Source organism: Sorex araneus, chromosome 6 (assembly GCF_027595985.1).
Source record: "Sorex araneus isolate mSorAra2 chromosome 6, mSorAra2.pri, whole genome shotgun sequence".
Lineage (NCBI taxonomy): Eukaryota > Metazoa > Chordata > Mammalia > Eulipotyphla > Soricidae > Sorex > Sorex araneus.
This window is the reverse complement of record NC_073307.1, coordinates 151,767,678-151,795,677: the sequence shown is the minus strand read 5'-3', so window position 1 is coordinate 151,795,677 and position 28,000 is coordinate 151,767,678. Positions and strand designations below refer to the sequence as shown.

Sequence of the window (28,000 nt, the reverse complement as noted above, 5' to 3'; positions counted from 1 at the left end):
ACATTAAACTGTATCTTTATTCTCAACTACCTATAAAAGTATAAAAATGAACTTGCATCAGTTGTCACTTGTCAATCCATTGATCTTTGATGTGCTCCAGCGCCCCAGTAACGTCTCCACTTGTCCCCATCATGTGCTCGTGTAGCCCAAAAATATCTGCTTGCCCAGAAACAGGAAGAGCCTCAAATCGTTCATTCAGGGTTTTAACAAAGAAGTCTGACCGTCTAGTAGGTGGTCGGCCATGCGGTCTTTTGATGTCCTGTGGAATCCAGTCGTTAAAAGCTCTAATCCAGAAGTTGTCTCTGAATTGCATTACATGTCTGGCTCATTTGATTTTTGACATCTTGGCAAAGGAGACAGTGTCCCTTACTCTTGATCATTGACGGAGGTCAGAACTCCGGATTCCTTCTCTCACTTGAGTGAGACGTGATACTCCTAGAACGGCTATTTCTATTCCTCTCTGGGATACCTGAATAGCTTTCTCATCCTATTTGCATAGGGCCCAGGTCTCCGAGGGATATATTAGTGCAGGAAAAATGGTGGAGTCGAAAAGATTTGCCCCGGAGCCGGAGATTCTTCGTCCTCTTAACCACATCTTTGATGCTATTGCAGGCGTTCCAGGCTGCTCTCTTCTTCCTACACAGTTCTGGTGCCAAATTGATCCTCATGTTGAATTCTTGACCCAGGTACACATAACTGTTGCATTCAGAGATGTTCGCTTCATTGAGAGAAAATGGAACATCAGGGACTAGTTTATTTTTCATAAACATCATTTTGCTGAGATTCAGCTGAAGTCCAACCTATCCATACTCTTGGTCTAAGTCGGCCTGCATTCACACTGCTTGGCTAATATTTGGCGTTATGAGAACAATGTCATCAGGAAAGCAGAGGTGGTGTAGTTGCCGACTACCTATTTTCACTCCCATTCCTTCCCATTCCAGTCTTCGCATGATGTTCTCGAGGGTGGCACTGAAGAGTTTTTGTGAAATGCTGTCACCCTTCCAAACCCCTCTCTTTACATCAATGATCACTTCCTTGTAGAATGGTGAGATCCTGGTGGTGAATCTGTAGTGCAGCTCACAGAGGATCTTGATGTACTGAGTTTTAACACCCTGTTTTGCTAGGGTTTTGATGACTGCTTCAGTCTCAACAGACTCGAAGGCCTTCTTTAAATCGATGAACGTTTGACAGAGCAGCATCTTGAACTCTCGAGAAACTTCAATGAGTTTGGTCACTGTGTGGATATGGTCGATTGTGCTGAATTTTTTTCGGAACCCACCTTGCTCATATGGTACTCCTTTGTCTAGTGTTCTGCTTTTTCTATTTAGGATGACTTCAGTGAACAACGTGTAGATAAAGGATAACAGGCAGATTTGGCGATAGTTGCCGATGTCATGAATGTCTCCCTTCTTGGACAACAGAACTGTCCTGGTGGTATTCCACTGGGATGGAAACTTGCATATGGACAGGTAGTGTGTGAAGAGCTGAGCTAGTCTATTGATGAGTACTGGTCGCAGATTCTTCAGGTATTTGGTTTTGACTTTGTCTGGACCGGGTGCTGTATATGTCTTTGCTGAAATGGTGTGTCAAATTTTGGAAGGGAGGATATTGGGAACAACATATCCATCCTGCAGAATTTGGTATGTGGGCAGGTGGACATGGCTGTTGAAGAGATCTGAGTAGAAGTCATAAATAATCCTCTGTATTGCCCTTCTGGAAGATGTGATAGATCCATCAGGATGGTAGAGGGCAGTCATCTTGGTCTTGTAGTTGACAAAGGACAGGTAAGCATTGTGAATACTCTTCCTGGCTTCTGCCACATTGGCCAACACTGCTGCTCTTCTCTCTTTGAGGTCTTCCTTTATCGCATCTCTGCACAGCTTTTCGAACTCAGATGTTAGCTTATGGTTGCCTGAGGCTCGTGCCAAACCACGTTGGCAAATGAACTGGAGAGTTTCCGAAGACAGTTGTCTGTTTGTGGCTTTCCCACTCTCTTCACTTTTCGAGCAATCATGGAGGTGCTGAACCAGTCGATCGTATTCTTCTTCGATGTTGTCAAGGATGGCATTTTCCCACATTGCCAAAATAGTACCAAAGAGCTCCCAGTTGATGGTCATTCTGGAAGTTCTCTTCTTAAACTTAAACTTTTTAGTCCTTTCTCCCCACTCTGTGAAGTAGAATTTTGCACGAAGGAGACAGTTGTCCGATCCCATTTGGAATTTTGGGACAACAGCGACATCACTCAGGCAAAACCTTCAATTGAATATGATGTGGTCTTTTCGTTGTAGGACTGTCCACCGGGAGACTCCCTGTCCAACGTTTAGATTCGACCTTCTAGAACTGTGAGTTACCATGGATGGTCTTGGTTGACATGATGAACTCAGACAGTCTCTCACCCTGTTTCTTCCATTCTAGACCTCTACTAGCTCCACTACCTCCACTACCCAGCCACTGCCACACTCAAGACCACTTTCTGGGCACAGCATAGGACACTTAATACCCATTTTTCATAATTTGCGCACCATATTTGATGGGCTTCAAATATGGTATGAACCATAGGAACATCTCTAAGCGCTACTGGAGGCCATCCTAAAAACTTCCATCCCTCTCGGAGCGCTCAGCAAGCTACCGAGAATGCCCCGCCCACATGGCAGAGCCTGGCAAGCTACCTATGGCGTATTCAATATGCCCAAAACAGTAAGAACATTGGGCCTCATTTGCTTACAACGATAGAGCTCCCAATACAGCATTGTTAAGAAGGATGAGCAAGGAGAGGCTGATAAAATCTCAGGGAAAAACTATACTGCCAAAACAAACAAAGACTAAAATGAATGTTTGTCCTTTCAATGCACATACGCTGGCATCGGAAGCATCCATTGAGGACCTGATGATGCAAGCACAGAAAATCAAGTTTGACGTCATTTGTCTGAGTGAACCAAGAAGGCATAACCACATCACACCATTTTCGACACTAGAGAACAACTGTTCCTTGGAACATGCAACAACAGAGGCATCAGTGGTGTCAGTGTCCTTGTGAACATGAACTTGGCCATGAGCATTGATTCATTTGAATGCCTAACGATCCGAATCAGATGATTACGCTTGAATAGATGTGGCCCTCTGCCGGCAGTTTCTATCTTTGTTGTCTATGCACCAACATCCAACTACCATAAAGAAGAAATTTAGAATTTCTACATGGAGCTGGAGAAGTTCTATAAAGAATACCACACCTTCGTCAAGATCACTTTTAATTTTTTTAATTAATTATTATTATTTTTTAAATTGAGTCACCATGTGGAAAGTTACAAAGCTTTCAGGCTTAAGACTCAGTTATACATTGCTCGAACACCCATCCCTTCACCAGTGCACATATTCCACCACTAAGAACCACAGTATACCTTCCTCCACCCCCCCAACCAGGCCTGTGTAGCTAATAAATTTCACTTTACTTTCTCTTTACTTTGATTACATTCAATATTTCAACATAAAACTCACTATTATCGTTTGGAGTTCCGCCCCTTCCCAAGTCATACCTGCTGAATAGGAAGCATTTGATAATTTGTTTTCCATTACTGAGAGTGAAGAGATATGAGATTGTAATTCAGTTTTATAAATTCTCTGGACTTAGTTACTAAAATACTAAAATACAGAAATTCAAGATCATTTTTGGTGATTTTAATGCCAAGATAGGATCGAGTAGGTCGCCCAAGAACTCCACATTGGGTCCCATAAAAAACAACCATGAACATATTTTCAGTTTATTCTTAGTAACTTTACTCAGTCATTGTCATTCGTTATTTTTCACTTTAAGAAATCAGTCCACTGAGGGAAAATGCAAGCACTGTCTACCTCTGGGTCTCATATTATTGTGGTCGCCTTATGTTTTGGACCTGCAATCTTTCTCCATCTTATGTTTTCTACTATTTTCCCTTAGGACAAAATATTGCCACTATTTTACACCATCATTGCTCTCATATTCAACCCCTCATCTATACTCTGAGAAACAGAAATGAAATATACACCAAATATTTTGTGCTTGAAAGTAATGCTTTCAAAGGAACCTATAGTTATTTTAAAATAGCATAATGGGTACTCAAATTTAGAAGGAAATTTAGAAACATGAATAAATTGTCTAAAAACTATGGATTTTTTCATCATCATTGAAAAGAAGATAAAGAACTATGACTTTGTGGTAGTTACAAAATGAAATCCTAATTCTTGCCCATGAAAAGTAGTTGGAAACCACATTACTGTTTAAAATGTACAAAAATTATTTATATGTTTAAGATTATCTACATGGAAAAATAAATGCAGAGGTAAGTTGTGTTCCTCAATACTCCAGCAACGTCTCTGGTGCCCGCTATAGCAAATTGATGAGCAATGAGATGACAGTGACAATGACAGTGATTAAAGTCATAGTGACTACAATACACTTTTATTTTAGGCATTTAGGATTTAATAACAGTATGATACACCAGAAAGTCCTGATTTTGTCAGAATTTAATGTCTCATGTGAGACCAAAAAGATAAATCTTTGTTAAAAGAATAGCACTGTAGCACTGTTGTCCCATTGTTTATCAATTTGCTCGAGCGGACACCAGTAACATCTCCATTGAGAGACTTGTTACTGTGTTTGGCATAGTGAATACGCCACGTGTAGCTTGCCAGGCGCTGCTGTGCCAGTGGGATAATCTTGGTAGCTTGCAGGGCTCTCTGAAAGGGATGGAAAAATCGAATCTGGGTTTGCCACATGCAAGGCAAATGCCCTACCTGCTGTGCTTAAAATAAATATCATTAGGATTAACCTACAAGACATTAATGGAACTGGTTGCATACCTACTTGAATTCTTGCTATTAGCACATATGTTTGTCTCCTTGTTGGCAAAACTATAATGACCTCAAAGAAGTTATCAAGTTGTTTTTGCTAAAATGAAAATGTGTGAGTAGTGAGATTTCTATTCATACAAAATTTGATGTTTGAAGATTTTAAGAAGTGTATTTGGCTTTCAATTAGAAATAACATCAATAATGTTTGATATGTTATGAAAGACCTTCTCCATCAGAGGCCACCTACTGATGGGCATAGAGAAAGAGAGTGTGGGTGGTTTTCTCTTTGAAGGAAACCATGGGTAAGCCAAGAACTTTTTCATGAGAAACAATTCTTTGCCAAGATCATTTGTCCTAAGAAGAGTTTGAGGATGCATAAATTGAAGAATTCACATTCAAATTGAAAAGCATTAATTGCATGGAAAAGTCACCAAGAAAGTCTAATTGCAGTAACAAAACTTTGATTGGACTGAACAATTAGCAGAATAGGTAGGACACTAGTCTTAGGCAAGGCTGATCCGGGTTTGATCCTTAACACTGTATATCCTGTCTCCTGAGCCAGGCCTAATGATCATTGAGAATAGAGCCAGAAGTGGGTCGAGAAGCACAGCTGGGTGTGATCTCCAAATGATATAAAATAAATGTTAAGTTTGAATAAAACAAATACATTTTATTAATCACGATCACACAATCACAAAATCCCATTAATTGTCGATTTCTTGAGTGGGCTCAGTAACCTCTCTATTCGTCCTTTCCCTGAGGTCTTAGAAGACTCTCTCGATTTGGCCCTCCCAATGATGTCACACTGGAGGCTCTTTCAGGGTCTAGGGAATGGAATCCAGCCTATTAATGCATTTAGCATATGGATACACCATGGGAAGCTTGCAAGGCTGTTCATGTGGGCAGAAAACTCTCAGAAGCTTGCCAGTTTCTCCTAGAGGGAGAAGTAGGTTACAAGATATTATGTGGCTGCTTTGTGGCTTGGGCTTCCTGGAGCTCACTTATAAGTCTCTGGATGTTGGCCGTTGATGAGATTACACACACCTGGGTTCCTCTGCCGGCACCTTCATGTGTGAGGCCCATGCGAACATGTGGAGAGGGGCCTCGAGCATGGCTGTAGCTAGGTTCCGGTGGTCTTGGGCTGCCGGGAGCTCTGCTCGAGGTGGGGAGGGAAGCTGAAGCCCATCCCCTCTGAGGGGTCCTGGGGAAGACAGCCAGGCGTGTAGGCAAGAGACTCTCTGACATTTTATTAATATATATATAATATATGTACATATATGTATTCTTGGGCTGTAGCCATAGCACAGCGGTAGGGTGTTTGCCTTGCATGCGACCGACCCGGGTTTGATTCCTCTGCCCCTCTCAGAGAGCCCGGCAAGGTACCAAGAGTATCTCGCCCACATGGCACAGCTAACCTGGAAAGCTACCAGTGGCGTATTCAATATGCCAAAAACAGTAACAAGTCTCTCAATGGATACATTACTGGTGCCCGTCAAGCAAATCGATGAGCAACGGGATGACAGTGATACAATCATATATACTCTTATATTAACATGTTATATTGGTATAGTGAAAACTTAATGTGCTCTGTCTCACCAATTAAATAAAGGTGAAATCTGTGGATTAAAACAAATTTGATCTTGAGTAATACTCAGCAACAGAACCACTAAACTATGCTAAGCAGACAGACAGGGGACCCCAGTGTTTTAAGTTCCAAGGAAGAAATAACTCCCACAAACTCATTGCCAAGGGGCACCCTGATGTAGTTCCTGCTTTGATTTGTATTCTTGATTTAGGTTTAAGTGTTTCAAGCAGAAAACTTACTATGTATTTGTGGATTATCGAAAGACAAATGAACTTTCTGTGTGTATACAAGAGGGTGATTTGGACAACACTGATTATTCAAAATTAAAACAGGGGCTGGAGTGATAGCACAGCGGGTAGGGCGTTTGCCTTGCACATGGCCGACCCAGGTTTGATTCCCAGCATCCCATATGGTCCCCTGAGCACTTCCAGGGGTAATTCCTGAGTGCAGAGCCAGGAATAACCCCCTGTACATCACCGGGTGTGACCCAAAAAGCAAAAAAATATATATATTTAGCCAATGAAATCTGTGGAATTTTAGTGCTTCTCTAATTTTTATAAAGTATAACTTTGCTTTCTGTCAAATTTATAAAGGAATAAACCTGCATATTATTTATCGTTTATTTTATTGGAATTATTTTCCCCAATATTTATCTGTAAATGTTAGTCCACAGTACAAGAAAACTTGTGCCAATTTTACCTTCCATTAAACTAATTTTATTGATGTCTCTGTTCTACCACATGAGAATCATGGAAATGGTTGTTCTCACTGAATTATTGCTACCCATATTTGGTACCATACATCTTATTTTATCTCACTTTTAAATTCTTACCTGATGTTATTATAGACTACATCTGTAATGACATCCATACTACATCCACAATGCTGTATACCATGGTTCAGAGTTTCTTCAACACAGACACTAAGTACACTTGTTAGATTTCCAAGGAGTCCCTGAGGCATGAATAATGCAATGGGCCAAAATAGGAGGAATATTACCATGAAAGTGATTTAACAACATTTGGCCTGAAGTGTTTACAAATGCTTTGGGGTACAATTACTGAGTTTACAAAGTCCTATTAATTTTTTTTTTTTTGCTCTCACTGAGTTTATATTCTGTTCTTTGGAACCAAATTTGCTCAGAGAAGTATAAACAGAAGATTTCTAGGACATAACTTGTGCTACTTTTCCAGAGAAACTCAGATTTTCAGTTTGATTACTTTTTCGTCTACATTCATCTTAAGGCACTACCATGCAGTCACAGTTTTTAACCTGCAGTCTTGAACTTGAGAAAGATACACTTTTGTATCACCAGAAATTTGGGTGAAGTTGGAATCTCATTCTTTGTGAACAGGCAGAAGTTGAAGATTTGTCAAGATTTCCAAGATCTTTCAAATCATTATTCAGAATGTAGATGGAATATTAGTTTAGAATTCTCTGTTTTTGTCTGAATTTGGCATTGGAGGCAAACAGTAAGAGTGACTATCTGACAGAATCGGGTCCTCCTACAGCTGAGGTAAGCTAACAGTCAGTAAGAGCATTGTAAGTATTGTTATGGTAAGTGGTTACTCAGATCATCTTGATTTGGGAAAGGTCCCATTACAGATGTTCTAGGTCGATTATGTTATTCTATATAATTTTATAAAAAATGTAATATTTGATATAAAACACAAAGTTTTACTACAAAATAGATTAGCATGATTCTACTTTTATTGTGCATTATTCATATACAAGTCTAGTTGAAAAAATAGTTAAAATATTTTCTCATTTGCTCTAAATTTTATCTCCAACTCATGTTCCACTGAATTCCACTACTATTATTTTGATAAGGTTGTTGATGCTTAAACATCTACAGTTACAAAGATTTGCCTTTTTTCAGAACACTGATCATCCTAAAGTAGTTTCACTTGCTTCTGCTATGGTATGTTTAAAGCATGCTATGTTGTGGTAAATTAACAGATAGTGTCAATTCTTGATTAAATATAATATTTGCTATTTATTTGCAGTCACCAATGACTCAAATGGACACATAACTTTCATTCATTACTCATCATAAAATAGTGTAGCTTTTTAACTCTACTTCTGCAGAAAAAATGAGTCTCCTAATTAATCTATCATACAGAGGGATTCACTTACAGATTGCTGAAGATGAAGTTTATTTGAGCACAGATTCTAAGTTCATGTTTTTACTTGTTTTAAACTCCTTCAATTCACTTAGTTGTATATGTGTGTGTATTTTTAGGAAGTATGCTGTGGATACAAAAGGTGGAAAGATCACAAAAGGATATTGACTCATTTGGAAGCTCAAGTTTCCTTAATGTCACTATGATTTTTCATATTAAATTTTTCTCAAATGTTCTTTTCTTTTCTTTGTTTATTTGTTGTAAACACCCATGTCATCTAGCATTCTCTGTGGTAAAACAAGGTTCATGTTTAAGAGCCATTGTTGATCAAATGCCAAAGATTATCAAGAAAAAAAGAATCTTCATATCATGAAATTATATTTTTATAATCTTCAAGAAAGTTAATACAAATATCTTAACATCTGAGATTTTAAAGACCTTTTTACTGGTTGTTTCTTATATCCTCAGTTTTCTTGAATGAAAAGACATCTCAGAAGAACAGGGATTTGGAGGAAGGCTAGTCTCCCTATGAGTATGATGTTTTCAACTGAGATGCTCCTTCGATTTTCTTTATCTGAGTATCTTGTACTTAAAGATAGGTAATATGATACAATGGTGTTTTTTGTCTATAGGTAGCTTACAGCTTCATAGAATAGCACTGTTATATTTTCTAAAATATATCTTTAAAAATTACTGGGAGTGGCCAGAGAGATAGCACAGCGGGTAGGGCTTTTGCCTTGCATGTGGCTGACCCAGGTTTGATCCCCAGCATTCCATATATCCCCCAAGCACTGCCAGGAGTACAAAGCCAGGAGTAAACCCTGAGCATCGCTGGGTGTGACCCCAAAAGCAAAAAAATAAATGAATAAATAATAAAACATAAAAATCACTGGAAATAGCAGAACCCCTGGAAATGTACCCCGGGGGACTAGAAATACTAAATGTAGCAATACGTGAAATGTTTTCATGGTGTTGACTTCAACTTTCTAATTATACTTTAAAATATAATAATAGAAATGCATTATGAATACCTTTAAGTGCTTTGGCAATTATTTCCTTCAAAATTCGTGAAAGATATAAATAACTATTTGTTTCATAAAGAATTTATTAGACACTAATATGTTAAAAATAATATTTTTACAAAAAACCTGTATTTATATTATGTATGTATATATGTGCATATGTATGTACAAAACTAGAAATAATCTTCTCTTATGCAACTTTCACAAAACAACCCAACTAAGGTGAAAATTGAGCTAATTTTTGTGACTCAGTGGAATGACATCAATGGGTAAAATGACTCCTGGAAGTTTCTTTTCAGTCCTGCACCTACTTTACACTGATTAATGTTTTAAGATATTAATTGCATATAAAGGATTAATGAATGCTCTCATTTCCTAATTTATTCAAATTTCCAACAACTACTTCTAACCACTAGAGCAAAACTCAAAGTTTCTTTTGTGATTTTTGTTTGTATTCATATTTGTTCTTTAGCTTTCAGCAAAACAAAAATATTTGTAAATCCATATAATTTCCCAAATGCACAATGGGAGTTTAATGATCCTATACTTATTGTAGGGCTGGAGCAATAGAATAGTGGTTAGGGTGTTTGCCTTGCACGAGGCTGACCAGGGTTTGATTCCTCTGCCCCTCTCAGAGAGCCTGGCAAGCTACCAAGAGTATCCCGCCTGCATGGCAAAGCCTTGCAGGCTACCTGTGGCATATTTGATACGCTAAAAACAGTAACAAGTCTCACAAATGGAGACATTACTGACGCCCGCTCAAGCAAATTGATGATCAACAGGAGGACAGTGCTACCATGCTACTAATATTTATTGTAATATGTATATTTATTCTTAATTGCCCTTAAAACATGAAGTATAAAAAAGAAAATTAATATATTTTCTGATTGCTTTTTTAGAGCTTTACTATTTATCTGTGTTCTTTATACTGTTGTGTAACTCTTTTTTACGTTTCTTTTTTCTTTTTTTTTTTTTTTTGAGGAGTGTAAAGCCCCATGATGCTTAGGACTTACTTTTGTCTTTGCATTCAGAGATCACTTCTAGAGGGCTTGAGGGACCTTGTGTGTGCTAGAGATCAAACCTGGGTCTGTCATTTTCATAGCAAGCACCTTGCCCTCTGTCCTATGGCTCTGACCCCAAAACGGATGACAGATTTTTGGACAATTTTGTAAATTCACTTTGATAATTATCATATAAAAGGAAATTATCTTATTTGTAAGCTACAGCTATTAAAAATGCAAAAAATAGCTTCTTGATTTTGGATTCACATAATTTTCAAGGAAAATGTTATATTCAAATGAAAATATTTTCAAATCATAACAATTATATAGAGTAAAATAATCATTTATTCTTAAATTATCACAAAATTATTACTTTACATTGGTATGAATTCAGAACAAAATATAAAGAATATTAATTCAAAATTGGTATGATTTTATTCAATTAACTATAATCAATTTTATATTACTTATGGAGGTTTATATTTAAGTTTTAATTTGTCATGTCTTATTTCTTTTAGATCTATAGCACACCGCATGACATTCCCTAATGTAAAATGGAAAAACACAGAAATGTCTCTGACTTCGTTCTTCTAGGACTTTCTTTTGGTCACAAAATAGAAATATTTTGCTTTGCATTATTCTTACTCTGCTACGTTGCCCTGTTAGGAGGAAACTTGCTGATTCTTATCTCTATCCAGTGCAGCCCTTTGTTAAACCAACCAATGTACTACTTTCTCATTCACTTGTCATCTATGGACATCTGCTATACCTCCACGGTTACCCCAAAATTTATTGGTGATCTTCTAGTGAAAAGAAAGACCATTTCCTACAGCAACTGCATTCTACAGGTCTTTACTATGCATTTCTTTGGAGGTGTTGAGAGCTTCATTATCACTGTCATGGCTTATGATCGCTATGTTGCCATCTGCAAACCCCTCCACTACATGATTATCATGAACAGGACAAGGTGCCATCTCCTCGTTCTAGTGGCCTGGGTTGGCGGATTTATCCATGCCTTTCCTCTTTTCACTATAGCCATCAGTTTGTCCTTCTGTGGTCCAAATGAAGTTGATCACTACTTCTGTGATATCTTCCCTTTGCTTAAGGTTGCCTGCACTGACACCTACATCAGCGGCATCCTCATCATTACCTTTTCTGGCATACTCTCCTTAGGTACGTTTGTTGTATTATTTCTTTCTTATGGAATTATATTATTCAGCTTAAGACATCAGTCTGCAGAGGGAAGACGCAAAGCACTCTCCACCTGTTGGTCTCATATCACTGTGGTCATCTTATTTTTTGGACCTGTAATCTTTGTCTACCTTAGACCTCCTACCACTTTCCCTGAGGACAAAATATTGGCGCTATTTTACACCATCATTGCTCCAATGTTCAACCCACTTATCTACACTCTGAGAAACAAAGAGATGAAAAACACCCTGCGAAAAGTTTGGTGTCAACCATTTCTTCAAAAAAAAACACAATATTAGTTTGAAAGAGTTTATTGGATAATTGAATTCCTAAGGGAAATAAGTGATGTGAATAAATTGCCTAGAAATATTCAATTTACCATTTAATTGAGATGAGAGATATGATTCTAGCTTCATGGTAGTAAATAAAGTAACACTAATTTTTGCACTTCATAATTAGTTGGAAACTTATTTTTGTGGTGTATGAACAACATCTCTATGTTTTGGTTGTCTACAAGAAAAAGGTATATTTAAAAATAACAAATTTGATATCACTAATAAAATGCAATACATATGTATAATGCTAAAGTGTTATATATATATTTATATAGTGATGCATAAAGGAAATTAATTTTAAGTGTAAATTTGTTTAAAAATATAGAATTTCAAAAAGCACATGGCAACACTTGTTTCTTGCTTGTGGGAGATGATCCATGAACTCAAATAATACCTTCAATTTTTGGATGAAGCTTTCATGCATATAAACATTGTGATTAAGAGTACATATGTGTAACAAAGGAATACTTAAAGTAGAATGTTTGTGATAAAGGAAAGTGCTAACACATATTTTGCGTGTAGGGACCTGGTTTTGATCCCCGTATTTTAGGTTTTCCTGACCACTGACAGAGAAAAAAACCCTAATTGCTATGTATTCCCAAGAAAGTCACTGAAGAAAATTTTGTGACTCCATTGTAGATTTGCGTTTACAGAGGACAGATTAAGTAAGAAGATATCATCAACGGGAGGAGTTATAACACAGAGGTAAATCTATTATTGGCAACAACAGAAAAGAGCACAAGTCAAGATAATGTGGTCAATGACCCCTGAACTTCAAATGCATAATTAAGAAGTAAAGAGACTCTACATGGTTTCATAAAAAAGGCCTCCACTTTAGCATACGCAGTCACATTATCTTACACTCCCTCATTCATAAAGAATATATATAGCTCCCTGTAATGCTTGTGTGATCAGATTAAGCAGGATAGGCTAAGCACCTCCATAGGAATATCTACAGAGATTTGAGTCATAAATCCAGTGAAAGAATATGTTTTTCCTTCATAGAGTGAATTGACAATTACCATAGTAATATTGAGAGAGCAACAACAAACATCAGGGAAAAAAAAACTATCCCAGAAAAATAGGTGCATAGGGTCCTATATAAAGAACTGGGAATGATGGTGACCACATAAGCAAATTATTACCAAAGTGTTGAATAATTGACAAACAACCCAACAAATGGTATTTGGTTTTGCATATTTGGGATCTCTGTGACTTCTTTGAGAATAATCCAACTCATGTTGTTCCTTTTATCCATGCAATTTGTGTGATGCATAACTCCATTTCTGAACTTTTAATACAACATTAAATTTATTAAACTTATTCATTAACATAAGTATACAAGTCTATATGATATCTTTGCTTCCTAGAAAATACTCTGTTATGACTATAGGAATCAAAGTCTTTTGCAAACCACTAAGAATCAGATTATAAAAATCTGAGGACCCATAATCATTAGAGAAATCTAATACTCTAACAAAATAGTGGGCTATGTGGTGGAGATTAAGTCAGATGAGGGAAGTGGAATATAATTTTTAAAAAATGATTATAAATTTAAATTCAAGAATATTTTTATGTAAGAAATGGGCAGATGTTACTGAAATTGAGAATATGGTGCGAGGATTCAAAGTTTCTTACTGAAGAAAAGAGTCTATATATATGTGGTTTTATACAAATTAGTTTCAGCAACTGGATGGAAGCTTAAACAGAAAAGCTGTTTAAGAGAATTTTTATAATGGTCATGAGGAGTCAGAGTGCACTGCTATTTTATTTTAAACAATTTCTTGCTTGGTACAGATAGAGAAATATGTGGCTTTCACAGATGAACCAAACTGATAATATATTCATGGAATTTATAATTCACTCTACACATGGGAAAGCATTTTCAGAAACATATGCTAATACTAATATTCACAATATCACTACCCAGTAAAACAGCACTTGGTACTTTGAAAATGACTATTTGTGATGAGGTGTTTTGAATTGACAGTTAAGACACTCTGAATAGAATTTTGACTTTTTTTCACATTGCATCTTCTTTTATCTGGAGACAATATTTCACAGACAGGGGGATACTGGATCAGAATTTATAATCTGCAGAGGAAGATTAATCATGTTCACCTCACAGAATTCTTTACCTTTTTATGGAGGAAGGACATACCTGGCAGAGAGTAGGCATACTCCTGGTTCTGTGTTAAAGGATCACTTCTGGTGTTGCTAAGGCCACTCTATGCACTTTGTGGAACAAAATTGGGGTTGGCCACATTTTTATGTAAGTGCCTTAATGCCTGAAATATCTGTCTGTCTTCTGTTAAAATCTTCTGTAAATTGTGTTTTTGGTTCTTTATTATTGGCAACAACCATTTATTTATTTATTTTTTTAAATTTTGTAACAATGGTGTTTTATTTTATTTTTTATGAGTGAATTTTTTATTTTTTTATTATTTAAAAAAAATTTTTTATTGAGTCACCATGTGGAAAGTTACAAAGTTTTCAGGTTTAAATCTCAGTTATACAATGCTCGAATACCCATCCCTTCACCAGTGCTCATATTCCACCACCAAGAATCCCAGTATAGCTCAGAGGCACATGAGAAAATGTTCCACATCACTAATCATCAGGGAAATGCAGATCAAAACAACCATGAGATATCATCTCACACCACAGAGACTGGCCCACATCCCAAAAAACAAAAGCAACCGGTGTTGGCGTGGATGCGGGGAGAAAGGGACTCTTATTCAACCATTTATTTTTAAGTATATGTTAATAAAGGTCTTTTTCCATCAAGTGCTTATTACTAGTTGGGTCGAGAGACAGATGTGATGTTGATAATTTCACTCTAAAGTTAAACATGACTTTTCCTCAAACCATTTCATGAGTTTAACCTGATAACTTCCTTTAACCTAATCAATTTCTAGAAAAAAGTATATTGAGAGCCCCTACTTGCCCTTTCTAGTGGCCTGGCCATTTACTGAATATCTTTCAAGATCAAGTTTGCCTTGTCCTAAAATACTCTGTATACATTGGTGAAAGAGTACACAATTATACTTCATAACTGTCACTGTCACTGTAATTCCATCACTCATCAATTTGCTCGGGCGGGCACCAGTAACGTCTCCATTGTGAGACTTGTTACTGTTTTTTGGCATATTGAATAAGCCATGGGTAGCTTGCCAGGCTCTGCCATGTGGGTGAGATATACTTGGTAGCTTGCCGGCTCTCTGAGAGGTAAAGAGGAATCGAACCTGGGTCGATGGCATGCAAGGCAAATACCCTACCCGCTGTGCTATCATACTTCATAATACAAATATGAAATGACTATAAATGTCATCATAAATAAAAATAAATATAATATACAGCTATATATAATGAAGATAACTTTCATCATATATAAAAGAACATGTGAAAATCATGTGTAAAGCTATTTGTCATCTTCAATTAATTTTTGTTATTGTACTTATGGCTTCTTTGAAGATTTTTTGGTGGCTATGGTGCATGCTTTGAGCAGGGTTTAATCTTGACACCACTTGGTTCCCTGAGCATCACCAGGGGTAGCCTTGGAAACCCTGAGCACTGTGTGAATACATATTGCATGCAGACGCTCTAGCACTGAAGTGCTTGCCAACTGGCCAAATGTCTTTAAAAAAATGGGCCCAGGTTCCCTAAGCACTGCTTGAGAAACTTAGCACCCTGACTAAAGAAATGTTCTAAACCTAATAAGGTGTATATTACCAAATAACAGCACTCACTATATCTGAAAAGTTAATACCTAAATGTCTTTTGAGTTGAAACCTAACATATTCTGTGATTTCTATCTAATGAAGACAATAAAGAGAGTGGATGAAAAGATTGTGTGGACAAGTGGACACCAAAGGATCAATGATATTAAAAGGATAATATTTAAGGGCAGAGAAATGTATTTAGCATAATTTCAATATTGTTATAAATGTCAGACTCAACAATTACACAGTATGCTTTTGGTATACATAATGTATCAACATTGATTAAATATCTTAAATTACAGGTCTCAAAAATATTTTATGGCAATGAATCAAGATTAATATTCTATAAAGCAAGATTAATCATGTTCATCTTTACCAATTTATGGAATAGATACACACCTGGTCAACGTCAGGGCTGACTCTGGGTATGTGTTGAGGGATCAGTCCTCATGCTGCAAAATCCCCCATGTGCATTTGGGGTAATCAAATTGCGGTTGGTCAAGAACAAAGCAATTGTCTTAATCCATGATCCATATCTCTGTCCCCTGTTTGAAGTTTTATAAAGTGTATTTTTTTTGTTTCTTATTGGTATCAACAACCATTAGTTTTTAGTTATGCATTACTAAAAGTCTTTCTCTATATGGTGCCTACTCCCAGTCAGGTAAAGGCAGAGGGGTGATGTTGGTAGTTTCTCTCTAAGGATAAGCCTGGGTTTGCCCGACTTTGTTTCATGAGGAAGAAGCCTGTGCCCTGATAAATTCCTGGAACGGGGGCCGGATTGATAGCACAGCGGGTAGGGCGTTTGCCTTGCACACATCCGACCTGGGTTCGATTCCTAGAATCCCATATGGTCCCCTGAGCACTGCCAGGGGTAATTCCTGAGTGCAGAGCCAGGATGACCTCTGTGAATCGCCAAGTGTGATCCAAAAAGCAAAAGAAAAAAGAAAAGTTGTTTCAGGTTGGGATAGTGAAAGAGGGAAGTTGATAGTGGTGGTGGGACTGGAGCTGGAACATTATATGCCAGAAATCCACAATTAATAACTTTTTAAGTGGTTACTTAACAATAATTAATTTTTTGACATATGATAATACAAAACTAGGAAGTGGTCCAGGGTCATTACCACAGTCAGTGTTTTAATGGCATATATCTGCATGCATTTAGAAATGCCTTTAGGGATATAATTATCAAGAGCTTTCAATACCTTATTAATGCAAGCATTGCCACATTACTTTATCTCCATTCTTCTGAACAAACTTGTATGATGCCTAGCTTTAAAAGATGATTCCTAGGAGTTAAACATTGGAGTTCCATTAGCAGAGAAACTTTAGAAATACTTTTTGATCATTTTAAACCTGCATTAGTATTAAGTTGCTAAAATGGATTATAAATGATTACTCTGCTTGAGTAATGGTAATAAAGTTGCATTTCTGGTATCACTGATAAGTTATGTGAATATCTCAAGACTCCTTCCTTTAGAAGCATGTTATGAGTTTTAAGACATTTGACAATTCCTAAATATTTTTATATATAATTGACTTGGATCTATTTTGACTACTGATTGTAATTCTCTTCTTTTTACTACTTTTGTTTAGAGATTAATTTAGAGAATAGTATCTGATTATTTAGGGTGGAATGCATCCTGTTGTAGCGTACCCGAACTGTCATTAAATTCTAAAGGTAAGTGCATTACTCAGGACAACTTGTATGGGAAAGGTCTCCTTAACCATGTGTAAGGTTGAATTTAAATATGTCATAGATATTCTATATAACAATAAATTATAAGTTTTCATGAAGAAGATTATTTGGTGATTTTAAAATAATTGGAAATAATTTATGTGTCATTGTGCATTGCTTAGGCTAAATAATTCCTTATAAAATCTCTGGTCTGTTGATTCCAGGGATAAATAATTTGTACACAAACATCTCCAAAGCAAAGACTCTTATAGTAAAAAGACCTTTGGTCCTCATAGTCCAATTTCACCTGAGTCCACTAAGGTAAATTTACAGCATGTTACACTATGGAAAAAATTATTATGTGACAGAATCTTTCAGGGCTGGAGCAATAGCACAGCGGGTAGGGCATTTGCCTTGCACACGGCCAACCCTGGTTTGATTTCTTTGTCTCTCTACCAATCTACCAAGAGTATCTTGCTTGCCCAGACGGAGAATCTGGCAAGCTACCCATGGCATATTCAATATGCCAAAAACAGTAACAACAAGTCTCACAATGGAGATGCTACTGGGGCCTGCTTGAGCAGATCAATGACCAACGGGATGACAGTGATACAGTGATACAGAAACTTTCTATCAAATATGACTTCATCTTTATATATATCAAACTTAACATTAACATGTGCACAGACTCATACTCAATATGTCCAAAGAGATAAACCCATTGTTTGGTTGTATTTACATTAAAAAATACTTAGCCTTGTGATGTTGTTACAAACGTACCCAGCATAATCAATCTATTTAGTTAAAAACTTCAAATAATAATGGGGAAATTTAAGCTTACCTGATGCCAGTTATTAAAACCATGCTATGATTGTTCTTTCCACCTTTATTTTTCCTTCTGGTTTGAGATATATATACATATTTGACATTTTTTGTAGTTTAAATGCCATTCATTCAATGCAAAGACCATGAAAGAAACAATGATAGTTTTTAATCAACACATATTATAGAATTATTGTTTATAAACACATATATTTCTAATTTATTTTCAAAGTATTTTAGATAGTCTAGATGTATAGCAAAGAAATCAGATGCATAGAGATTAGAAAACTTACTATTAGGGTCGCAATAATCAGTCTATGTAACCATCTTCCCTTGCAATTATCTGTTTCTCTGTTGCCTATGATCTAAATACTTAATAAAGCACATAAATACACAATATTCTTTATTATTTAACTGTAACTTCAGTATATATTCAAGGTTTTATAAGTACCATATAATTTGTGAAAATAAGAAGTATTGTTGATTAAAAGTCACCATATCAAAAAAAGCAATAATCTTCATCTGGGGGAAATTATTATTATAAAACATGTTAGAATGTTCTATGCTTTACTTTAAATAAAACTCTTAAATGCATTTTACATGATGATAATTACTATATCTTTGCATATGTAATAAATCAAATAATAAATAGTGTGGCAATACATCATATTTCATACTACTTGTACTCAGATAAAAACCAAAATTTATTGTTTGCATTAAGGACAACTTTCTGCCACCCTCAATTGTCATGAATGAAATGACATCTCTCACAGAGGAAGAATCAGGAGGAAGAGTATTCTACCAAAGTGCATTATTTTTAAATCCTGAGAAACTACTTAATTTATTTTTATGTGATCTCTTCTATATAAAAAGAGACATTTGGATTGACAGTTGATACCCAGCTTCAGGTAAATGGCTATGTTATAATCTTTTATTATTTTATCTGCACAAATAAAACTAGAAAATGCAATTACCTTTTATAATCAAAGATTAGTATCAGTTGCATTAGGTAGATGTTATCCAATCACCCTTACCCTATTGATTTTTAGCCATCTTATTTATTTTTTTTATTTTTTATTTTTTTTAAATTTTTTTATTGAATCACCAAGTGGAGGGTTACATAGTTCTCAGGATTATGTCAGTTATATAATACTCAAACCATCTTATTTAGTTATTATAAAGTGTTAATAAATTTATTTAAAGTGTTCATATATTTATTTATATTCACTTATCATAAAGTGCTGAATACTCTCTTGGCTAATAATTATTTTGTTTTCTTTTGTAAAGGAGGACAGAAGCCTTATTATGACACTGAAAATGAAGTGTCAAGTAATAAAATTTTTTTGTTGTTGACTTTGAGTTTTAATTGTATTTCAAAATACTTCACATTGATCACTTTAAATGTTACAGCTGTCAAATATATTTCTATTGGAATTCCTGAAAGACCATAATAACATAAATACTACATCTGTGAGACAGTACATTAGATAATTTACACATATATTTTAACAAAATATTTTTGCTTTTTTATATTTAATATAAATCTTGCACTCAGATTTGAAGCCTATTTCAGATCAGAACTCAGGTAAACAGTGAGCTAGACTTGGCAAAATCTTAGGGAAAAGTTCATCATCATTGGATAAAATGATGATCGGTCATTAATTTTCTTTATCCTAAACCATACTTGCATTGGTCTAGTAATATCTGAAGATACACATAGTAAATATTCAGATTTCTAAAATTTCCCTTTTTAATGATTTTCATAGCTACCGCTAGTAGTAATGGCCACACAAAGCTCTTTATGATTCTCCTATATTATTTATTTTCTTCTACGTTTATACTTTTGACTGTAGTAAAACTATCAAAGTATGATCAGAGAAGAAAATAACTTCCATCAAAACTCTTGTCATATGCACTCAGAAACTCAAAAATTTTATGATGCGTTTAACTTGTCTCATAAATATCCTTAATTTTACATTTATTTTAAGCTGACTTTAAACTATTAAGTATAAATAAAAACAATATACAAATTGACTGATCAATTTTAGCAGCATCAATAAATTATTGGCATTTTAAAGTACTTTAGTTTTAAAACAATTCATTAATTTTAGTATAGTACCAACTGAACAAAATTAGAATGAGTATTTGAAAATGTTTTATCTCATGGCAGAGCACATTAAAAAGATTTATAGCCATAGAAATTGAACTTAAGCATATCTATATCCAAAGCATAAACTAGCTGCATTTCTTAATGTTTATTCCAGAAAAGACAAGTCATCAATTGTGAATGTGTGAAATGGTAATTAACAACGATGAAAACATTTTTCTTGTGGAATTAAGTATAATATCCAAAATAAACGTTGAATCCAAACATTTACATATTTTAATCTCAAATTAGTAATATTACGGAAAAAACTCAATTGTTCTCATATTACGTTTAGTTAGTTTGTTCACAGTGGCTGTTAAAACTCAGATACAGGACTAGAGCTATAGGACAGCGGGTAGAACATGTGCTTCCATGCGGCTGAGCCAGGTTCAATCCCTGGCATCATATGGTCCCTCAAGCACCACCAGCAGTAATTCCTGAGGGCAGAGCCAGGAGTAACCCCTGAGCATCCACGGATGTGCCAAAAATCAAAACCACTGCATATATGAATAAATAAATAAACTCTACTTTCTGAGAATATTAAAAAAACATTCAAATACATGACAGTGAAAAGACAGCTAAATTATAATTTTCCATCAATCTATTTTTAGATCTTATATCATTGAGTTACTACTGTTAATTTTACCTAACTTATGCCTTGTTGCTTTCAGATATACAAACTATTTGTACATGATATACAACAAAGTAAAATGGAAAACCATAGAAACATCTCAGAATTTATTCTTCTAGGACTTTCTTACGGTTACAACATGAAGATATTTTGCTTTGTGTTCTTTTTATTCTGTTACATCATCCTATTGGGAGGAAACCTTCTCATCATTATCTCTGTTCACTGCAGCCCGCTGTTTAATCAACCAATGTACTATTTCCTTATCTACTTATCTACTATGGACATCTTCTATACCTCCACTGTTACTCCCAAATTAATTGGTGACTTGCTAGTGGAAAGAAAGACCATTTCCTATAGCAACTGCATGTTACAGATCTTTACCATGCACTTCTTTGGAGGGATTGAGATCTTCATTCTTGTTGCCATGGCTTATGACCGCTGTATTGCCATCTGCAAACCCCTCCACTACATGCTCATCATGAGCAGGACAAGGTGCAACCTCCTGGTCTTAGCCTCCTGTGCTGGTGCGTCAATTCATGCCATTCCTCTTTTTAGTATAGCAATGAGTTTGCCATTCTGCGGGCCAAGTGAAATTGATCATTATTTCTGTGATGTTTTCCCTTTGCTTAAAGTGGCTTGCACTGATACCCACATGAACGGTGTCTTGATAATTGCCTTCTCGGGTATATTGTCCTTAGTTGTTTTCAGCATCTTATTGATTTCCTATGGCATTATATTGTTCTCTTTAAGGAATCAGTCAGCAGAGGGAAGGCAGAAAGCCCTCTCTACCTGTGGGTCTCATATCACTGTGGTCATCTTGTTTTTTTCACCTGCTATCTTTGTTTACCTTAGACCTCCGACTACATTCCCTGAGGACAAAATATTGGCCCTATTTTATACCATCATTGCTCCTATGTTCAATCCCCTAATCTACACTCTGAGAAACACAGAGATGAAAAACACACTGAAAAAGGTGTGGTGTCAAACATTCCTTTCTAAAGAAGCACACAACTAGTCTGAAAGAGCTTACTGGACAGCAAGCTGTTCTGAGAAAAAGTAAAGTGAACAAACTGACCAGGGCTACAGATTTTATATATCATTAAAAAATAAAGAACTTTAAATTTATGGCCATAGCTTAAGAAACACTATTCCTTGTACACAAAAGAGTGAAATTTAATTTTTTGTTTAAAATACTAAGAATGTTTTAATATTTGGGTTTGCCTGCATAAAAAAAAGCATTTGATGAAGTATGAATTAGGTTTTGCTAACATAACCTAATTTAAATATAATGCTTTATTGATCAGTAATTCATAAAAGATTTTAATTATACAGGTAACTTCATTCTATTGTTTTGGAAACTACTGACCAGCACTCAAGGCCTAGTCCTAGGTCTGCACTCAGGAATTACAACAAGTGGACTTTAGGTGGTCAGGGGACCACTTGGTATATGGATTCAAACTCAGGTTAGCCACACAAACAGCAAGTGCCCTACCCACTGATCGTAGCTCTCTGGCACCAATATTTTCATTGTAGAAGATTGACGGGAGAGCTAATAGAAAAACATATACCTAGGTTATATAGAAGTCAATACATAAAATAAAAATAATATTAGTATAAATTTTTCTAGAAATAGTAATTATATAGTTCTAAGGACAGTAACAGAAAAATTACCAACACAGAAAATTTTAAAGTAGAATTGTATTTAAACTAGGCAATTGATATCTTCTATACTAAACTTTTATTGAGATAATATTATTTTTATTATTATTCAAAATAACACCAAAAAGAGCTTTATTGTTATGGATGAATAAAACAAATGTACTGGCATTTTAATAAAAAGATTGTTGTAACATTACACATCAAAGCTAAGAAACTGAGTATTAAAGTATCCATGTTGGCCCACTCTATTCTATCTAAAGTTTATAACTAAACTAGTAGTTATTGGATGCAGAACCAAGAAACTTTCTTATTGTATGTAGAGCATAAAAAGTAGAAGAAAATTGATCTAAAAAAACACGGGGTGACAAATCAACAAATAAAATAAATTTTAGTTCCCCAGATGTGTTTGTAGCAGTTAATTTCAGAATGGTCAAAAGTACCTGCCATAGAGGCAAATGGTGGGGGTGGGGAGCAGCTGTGGCAGGAGGGATATAGGGGATACTGGTGATTGGATACGTACACGGGTGTAGAAATGGATGTTGGAACATTATATGACTGAAACCTGATCATGAAAGTTTTGTCAACTATTTGAGATAATCGGGTTGTAAATAGATAATAGTTTATAAATAGATAATAAATTGTGGAGTACTCAAATTATTGCTTGATATTTAAGTTTTGTAACTATATCTCATAGTGATTCAATAAACAAATGAATACAATAAAATAAAAATAAACAGATCAACTGAAGCAACATTTTTAGCAAGATTTAAAAAGTCATAAATAAATGCTGTGTTGTAAAGGGCTGATTTAGCTATGACCATTTTTATTACTAGAAAATTTTTATCATCTTTTATCGAAAAGAAAAACAAATCTTTACTTCTTAATTGACATCATGGCAGAAAAATATACAATCATTTGATAATATTTTTAAAGAGGCAGAATCTCCTGACCCCAGGACAGGCTGTCTTCACTGGGGCAACTCAGAGAGGGGTGGGTTGAGTTACCCTCCTGCCCCAAGCAGAACCCCAGAAAGCTGAATACCACCAGAACTCAGCCATAGCCATGCTCAAGGCCACTCTCCACACACTCGGACATTCCTCACCCCTGAGGGAGCCAACAGAGGAACCAAGGTATGGAGGACCTATGGCTGAGATCCTCAAGCCTGCTCAGATTGGGACTGGGTCTCTTCCACCCATCTCCCCAGTTTTCCAGTAGCTTGGCAGTCAACCCACAAACTGTCCCAGGTGCCATGTAATGTCATCAAAGGCCAAGACCCAGAGACTATAAAATAAAACTCCCAGAAGAGAGCAATGCATTATTTCATGGAAAGCGTGGTTGCATTTATGGCCGCATGAAATCTTATACCTTAGCCCACTGATATAACTAAAGTAGCACACATTTGTTTGGTTTTAACATACTTGCTTGTATTCTCTCATATATGAGCTGAATTTGCTTCAGAATGAAATACAACAACCTTCATACACTTCCCTCTTATTGTGTTGGGAAGATGCTTGCAGGTGTGGTGGGTATTTGAATATTATCTGTAGTGAACTATTGTGAACTACTTTATGAAAATAAAATGTATAAAAAATTTAAAATAATAATTAAATTGGGCTGGAGTGATAGCACAGCAGGTAGGGGTTCTCCTTGCACACAGCCGACCTGGGTTCGATTCCTCCACCCCTCTCAGAGAGCCCAGCAAGCTACCAAGAGTAAGCTGCCAACATGGTACAGCCTGGCAAGCTACCCTGGCTTATTCAATATGCAAAAAAAATAGTAATAACAAGTATCACAATGGAGACGAAATTACTGGTGCCCACTCAAGCAAATCAATGAACAACGGGGTGACAGTGCTACAGTGCAATAATTAAGTTATAGCCTCTCCCATGTGGACTTCAATAATCACATATACTTATATTAACTCTTTACATTACAAACATACATTAATGACAAAATAATGTATGAAAAACCCAGAATGTAGCACATTATAGCAGCAATAGAAATAAAATTAAATAGCCTTTAAAACCCTACAATATCTTTTTGTAATAAGATTAATTTTTAGAGCACTAGTCCAGCAAAATAGTGGGGACAGTTGAGATTTTATACATGCTACAGTTAGTTATGCATACACACAGGTTTTCTCATAAACAATATATAACCCAAGAGTGGAATATTGTTACAAACGATGAACATGCATTGACACATTACAGTCACAAAATTCCATGCTTATTATTATGATTGTCTTTGGATGTTGCACGTTTTAAATTCATATCACTATACCAGTGTATCACTGTCATCCTGTTGTTCAACGATTTGCTCAAGCAAGTGCCAATAACGTTGGTCACTGTTGTGTGCTATTGTAGCCCATTAGTGTACTGGGGGATCTTTCAGGGTCTGGGGAATGAGGATCATCCTTATTAGCCTCATTAAATTTATATATATTTAAATTGAAATCCTCTTCCCAGGTGTGATTGTTACTTCAAGATCCCAACTAAGGTAAACATTGGACCAGTTTCTGCAACTCACTGGGTAAAAGAATTCCATGTTAGTGGTTAAAATGACACCTGGAATTTAATTATGTTTAATGTTCACCTATTTTTCACTAAGTAGTTTTTTAAAAAAATAATTAAATAGAGGTTTCTAGGGCTGAGTGATAGCACAGCGGTTGTGCGTTTGCCTTTCACGCAGCTGACCGGAGTTTGATTCCTCCACCCCTCTTGGAGAGCCTGGCAAGCTACCCGTGGCGTATTGGATATGACAAAAACAGTAACAATAAGTCTCTCAATGAGAGACGTTATTGGTGCCCACTCGAACAAATTGGTGAGCAACAGGATGACAGTGACAGTGAAAGAGGTTTCAAATACTAAACTAACCACTTATTCAGGACTAATATTATAAAACTCTTATTAAGTCTTCTTCCATATATTTTTGTTATTATTCACATCTGTTCTTTACCTTGTAGCAAAAAAAGGACAATAAAGCTCTGCTATTACACAAATAAATTTGAGAACTGAATGATCTTAAGTGACATTAAACTGTATCTTTATTCTCAACTACCTATAAAAGTATAAAAATGAACTTGCATCAGTTGTCACTTGTCAATCCATCGATCTTTGATGTGCTCGAGTGGCCCCAGTTAGGTCTCCACTTGTCCCTATCACGTGCTTGTGTAGCTCAAATATATCTGCTTGTCCAGAAACAGGAAGAGCCTCAATCGTTCATTCAGGGTTTTAACGAAGAAGTCTGACTGTCTAGTAGGTGGTCAGCCATGCGGTCTTTTGACATCCAAGGAATCCAGTAGGTAAAAGCTCTCTCTGATCCAGCAGTGGTCTCTGAATTGCATCACATGTCTGGCCCATCTGATTCTTGACATCTTGGCAAAGGAGACAGTGTCCCTGACTCTTGACCATTGACAGAGGTCGGAACTCCGGATTCCTTCTCTCACTTGAGTGAGACGTGATACTTTTAGAATGGCTATTTCGATTCCTCTTTGGGATACCTGAATAGCTTTTTTGTCCTGTTTGCGTAGGGCCCAGGTCTCTGGGGGATATATTAGTGCAGGAAAAATGGTGGAGTCGAAAAGATTTGCCCGGAGCTGGAGATTCTTCGTCCTCTTAACCACATCTTTGACGCTCTTGAAGGCGTTCCAGGCTGCTCTCTTCTTCCTACACAGTTCTGGTGCCAAATTGATCCTCATGTTGAGTTCTTGACCCAGTTAAACTTAACTGCTGCATTCGGAGATGTTCCTTTCATTGAGAGAAAATGGAACATCAGGGACTAGTTCGTATATCATAAACATCATTTTGCTGAGATTCAGCTGAAGTCCAACCTATCCACACTCTCGGTCTAAGTCGACCAGCATTCACACTGCTTGGCTAATATTTGGCGTTATGAGAACAATGTCATCAGCAAAACGGAGTTGGTGTGTAAAAAACTAAAGGTCGCCGAAGGGTGCGTGCACTCGCAGGCTCTCTGGGCGGCTCTGTCTCACCGCCCATGTGCGTTGCTCTGGAACCGCTGTGTATGGGCTGGATTGGGACAGCCGTTGCCAAGGACAGGCGAAGGAAGAACGAGGACTAAGCTGGTTGCTGATTAGTTACCGTTTATTCAATCTTCCATCTTTCTCATCTCCCGCACTCCCAGCTTCGTCCTCTCTCTCCATGTACTCCAGCCTTTTTCCTTCTCTCTCCTCCTCCTTGTCTCTCCTACCTTTCCCTCTAGGCTACACCCAGCCAGGTAGCAAAATCAACATAAGAAAGCCCTTCCTATCTATGAGCAGGGGATGTCTTTCCATTTCCTCCTGTCCTCTTTTATTTCCTGAAGTAGTGTTTTATAGATTTCATTATACAAGTTCTTTACCTCCTTTGTTAAGCTGACTCCGAGGTACTTGATTTTTTGAGGCCCAATTGTGAACGGGATTGCTTGTCTCAGGTCACTTTCTTCTCTCTCATTATTTGCATATACGAAAGCCATGGACTTTTGGGTATTGATTCTATAGCCTGCAACTTTACTATACGACTCTATTGTTTCTAGGAGTTTCTTGGTAGAGGTTTTAGGGTTCTCTAGGTATAGTATCATATCATCTGCGAATAGTGAGAGCTTGATTCCTTCCTTTCCTACCTGAATGCCCTTAATAACTTTTTTCTTGCCTAATCGCTATTGCAAGTACTTCCAGTAATATATTGAACAGAAGTGGAGAGAGTAGGCATCCTTGTCTCGTCCCTGTTCTCAGAGGGAAGGCTCTTAGTTTTTCCCCATTGAGAACAATTAATATTGTCAAAATGGCAATTCTCCCCAAAGCATTGTACAAATTCAATGCGATCCCTATAGGAATACCCTTGACATTCTTCAAAGAAATGGAGCAAGCGCTCCTAAAATTCATATGGACCAATAAGTCCCCACGAATAGCTAAAGCAATCCTTGGGAAAAAGAAAATGGGAAGAATCAACCTCCCCAACTTCCAACTCTACTACAAAGCAGTTGTCATTAAAACAGCATGGTATTGGAACAAAGGCAGAGCTGCAGACCAATGGAATAGGATTGAACACTCTGACATACACCCCCAAATATATGATCATCTAATCTTTGATAAGGGAGCAAGAAATGTGAAGTGGAGCAAGGAAAGCATGTTTAACAAATTGTGCTGGCAAAACTGGATGGCTACATGCAAAAAAATGGGCTTAGACCTGCATCTATCACCATGTACAAAAATCAGATCAAAATGGATTAAAGACCTCAACATCAGACCAGAATCCCTAAGG

At 36.4% G+C, this 28,000-nt stretch overlaps 2 protein-coding genes across 2 annotated transcripts; both read left to right on the top strand.

Moving 5' to 3' along the window:
- The first annotated feature begins 11,112 nt into the window (after positions 1-11,112).
- Positions 11,113-12,048, top strand: LOC101547918 (olfactory receptor 4P4-like). The gene has a single exon (XM_004621622.1). The coding sequence runs from the start codon at positions 11,113-11,115 to the stop codon at positions 12,046-12,048; it is 936 nt and encodes a 311-aa protein (XP_004621679.1).
- Positions 12,049-21,159: 9,111 nt separating this feature from the next.
- On the top strand, positions 21,160-22,095 carry LOC101547643 (olfactory receptor 4P4-like). The gene has a single exon (XM_004621621.2). The coding sequence runs from the start codon at positions 21,160-21,162 to the stop codon at positions 22,093-22,095; it is 936 nt and encodes a 311-aa protein (XP_004621678.2).
- Positions 22,096-28,000: the final 5,905 nt, after the last annotated feature.

Bases quoted from the DNA above. Each gene is read 5' to 3' on its own strand.
- LOC101547643 (XM_004621621.2), top strand. From the start codon at position 21,160: ATGGAAAACCATAGAAACATCTCAGAATTTATTCTTCTAGGACTTTCT.
- LOC101547918 (XM_004621622.1), top strand. From the start codon at position 11,113: ATGGAAAAACACAGAAATGTCTCTGACTTCGTTCTTCTAGGACTTTCT.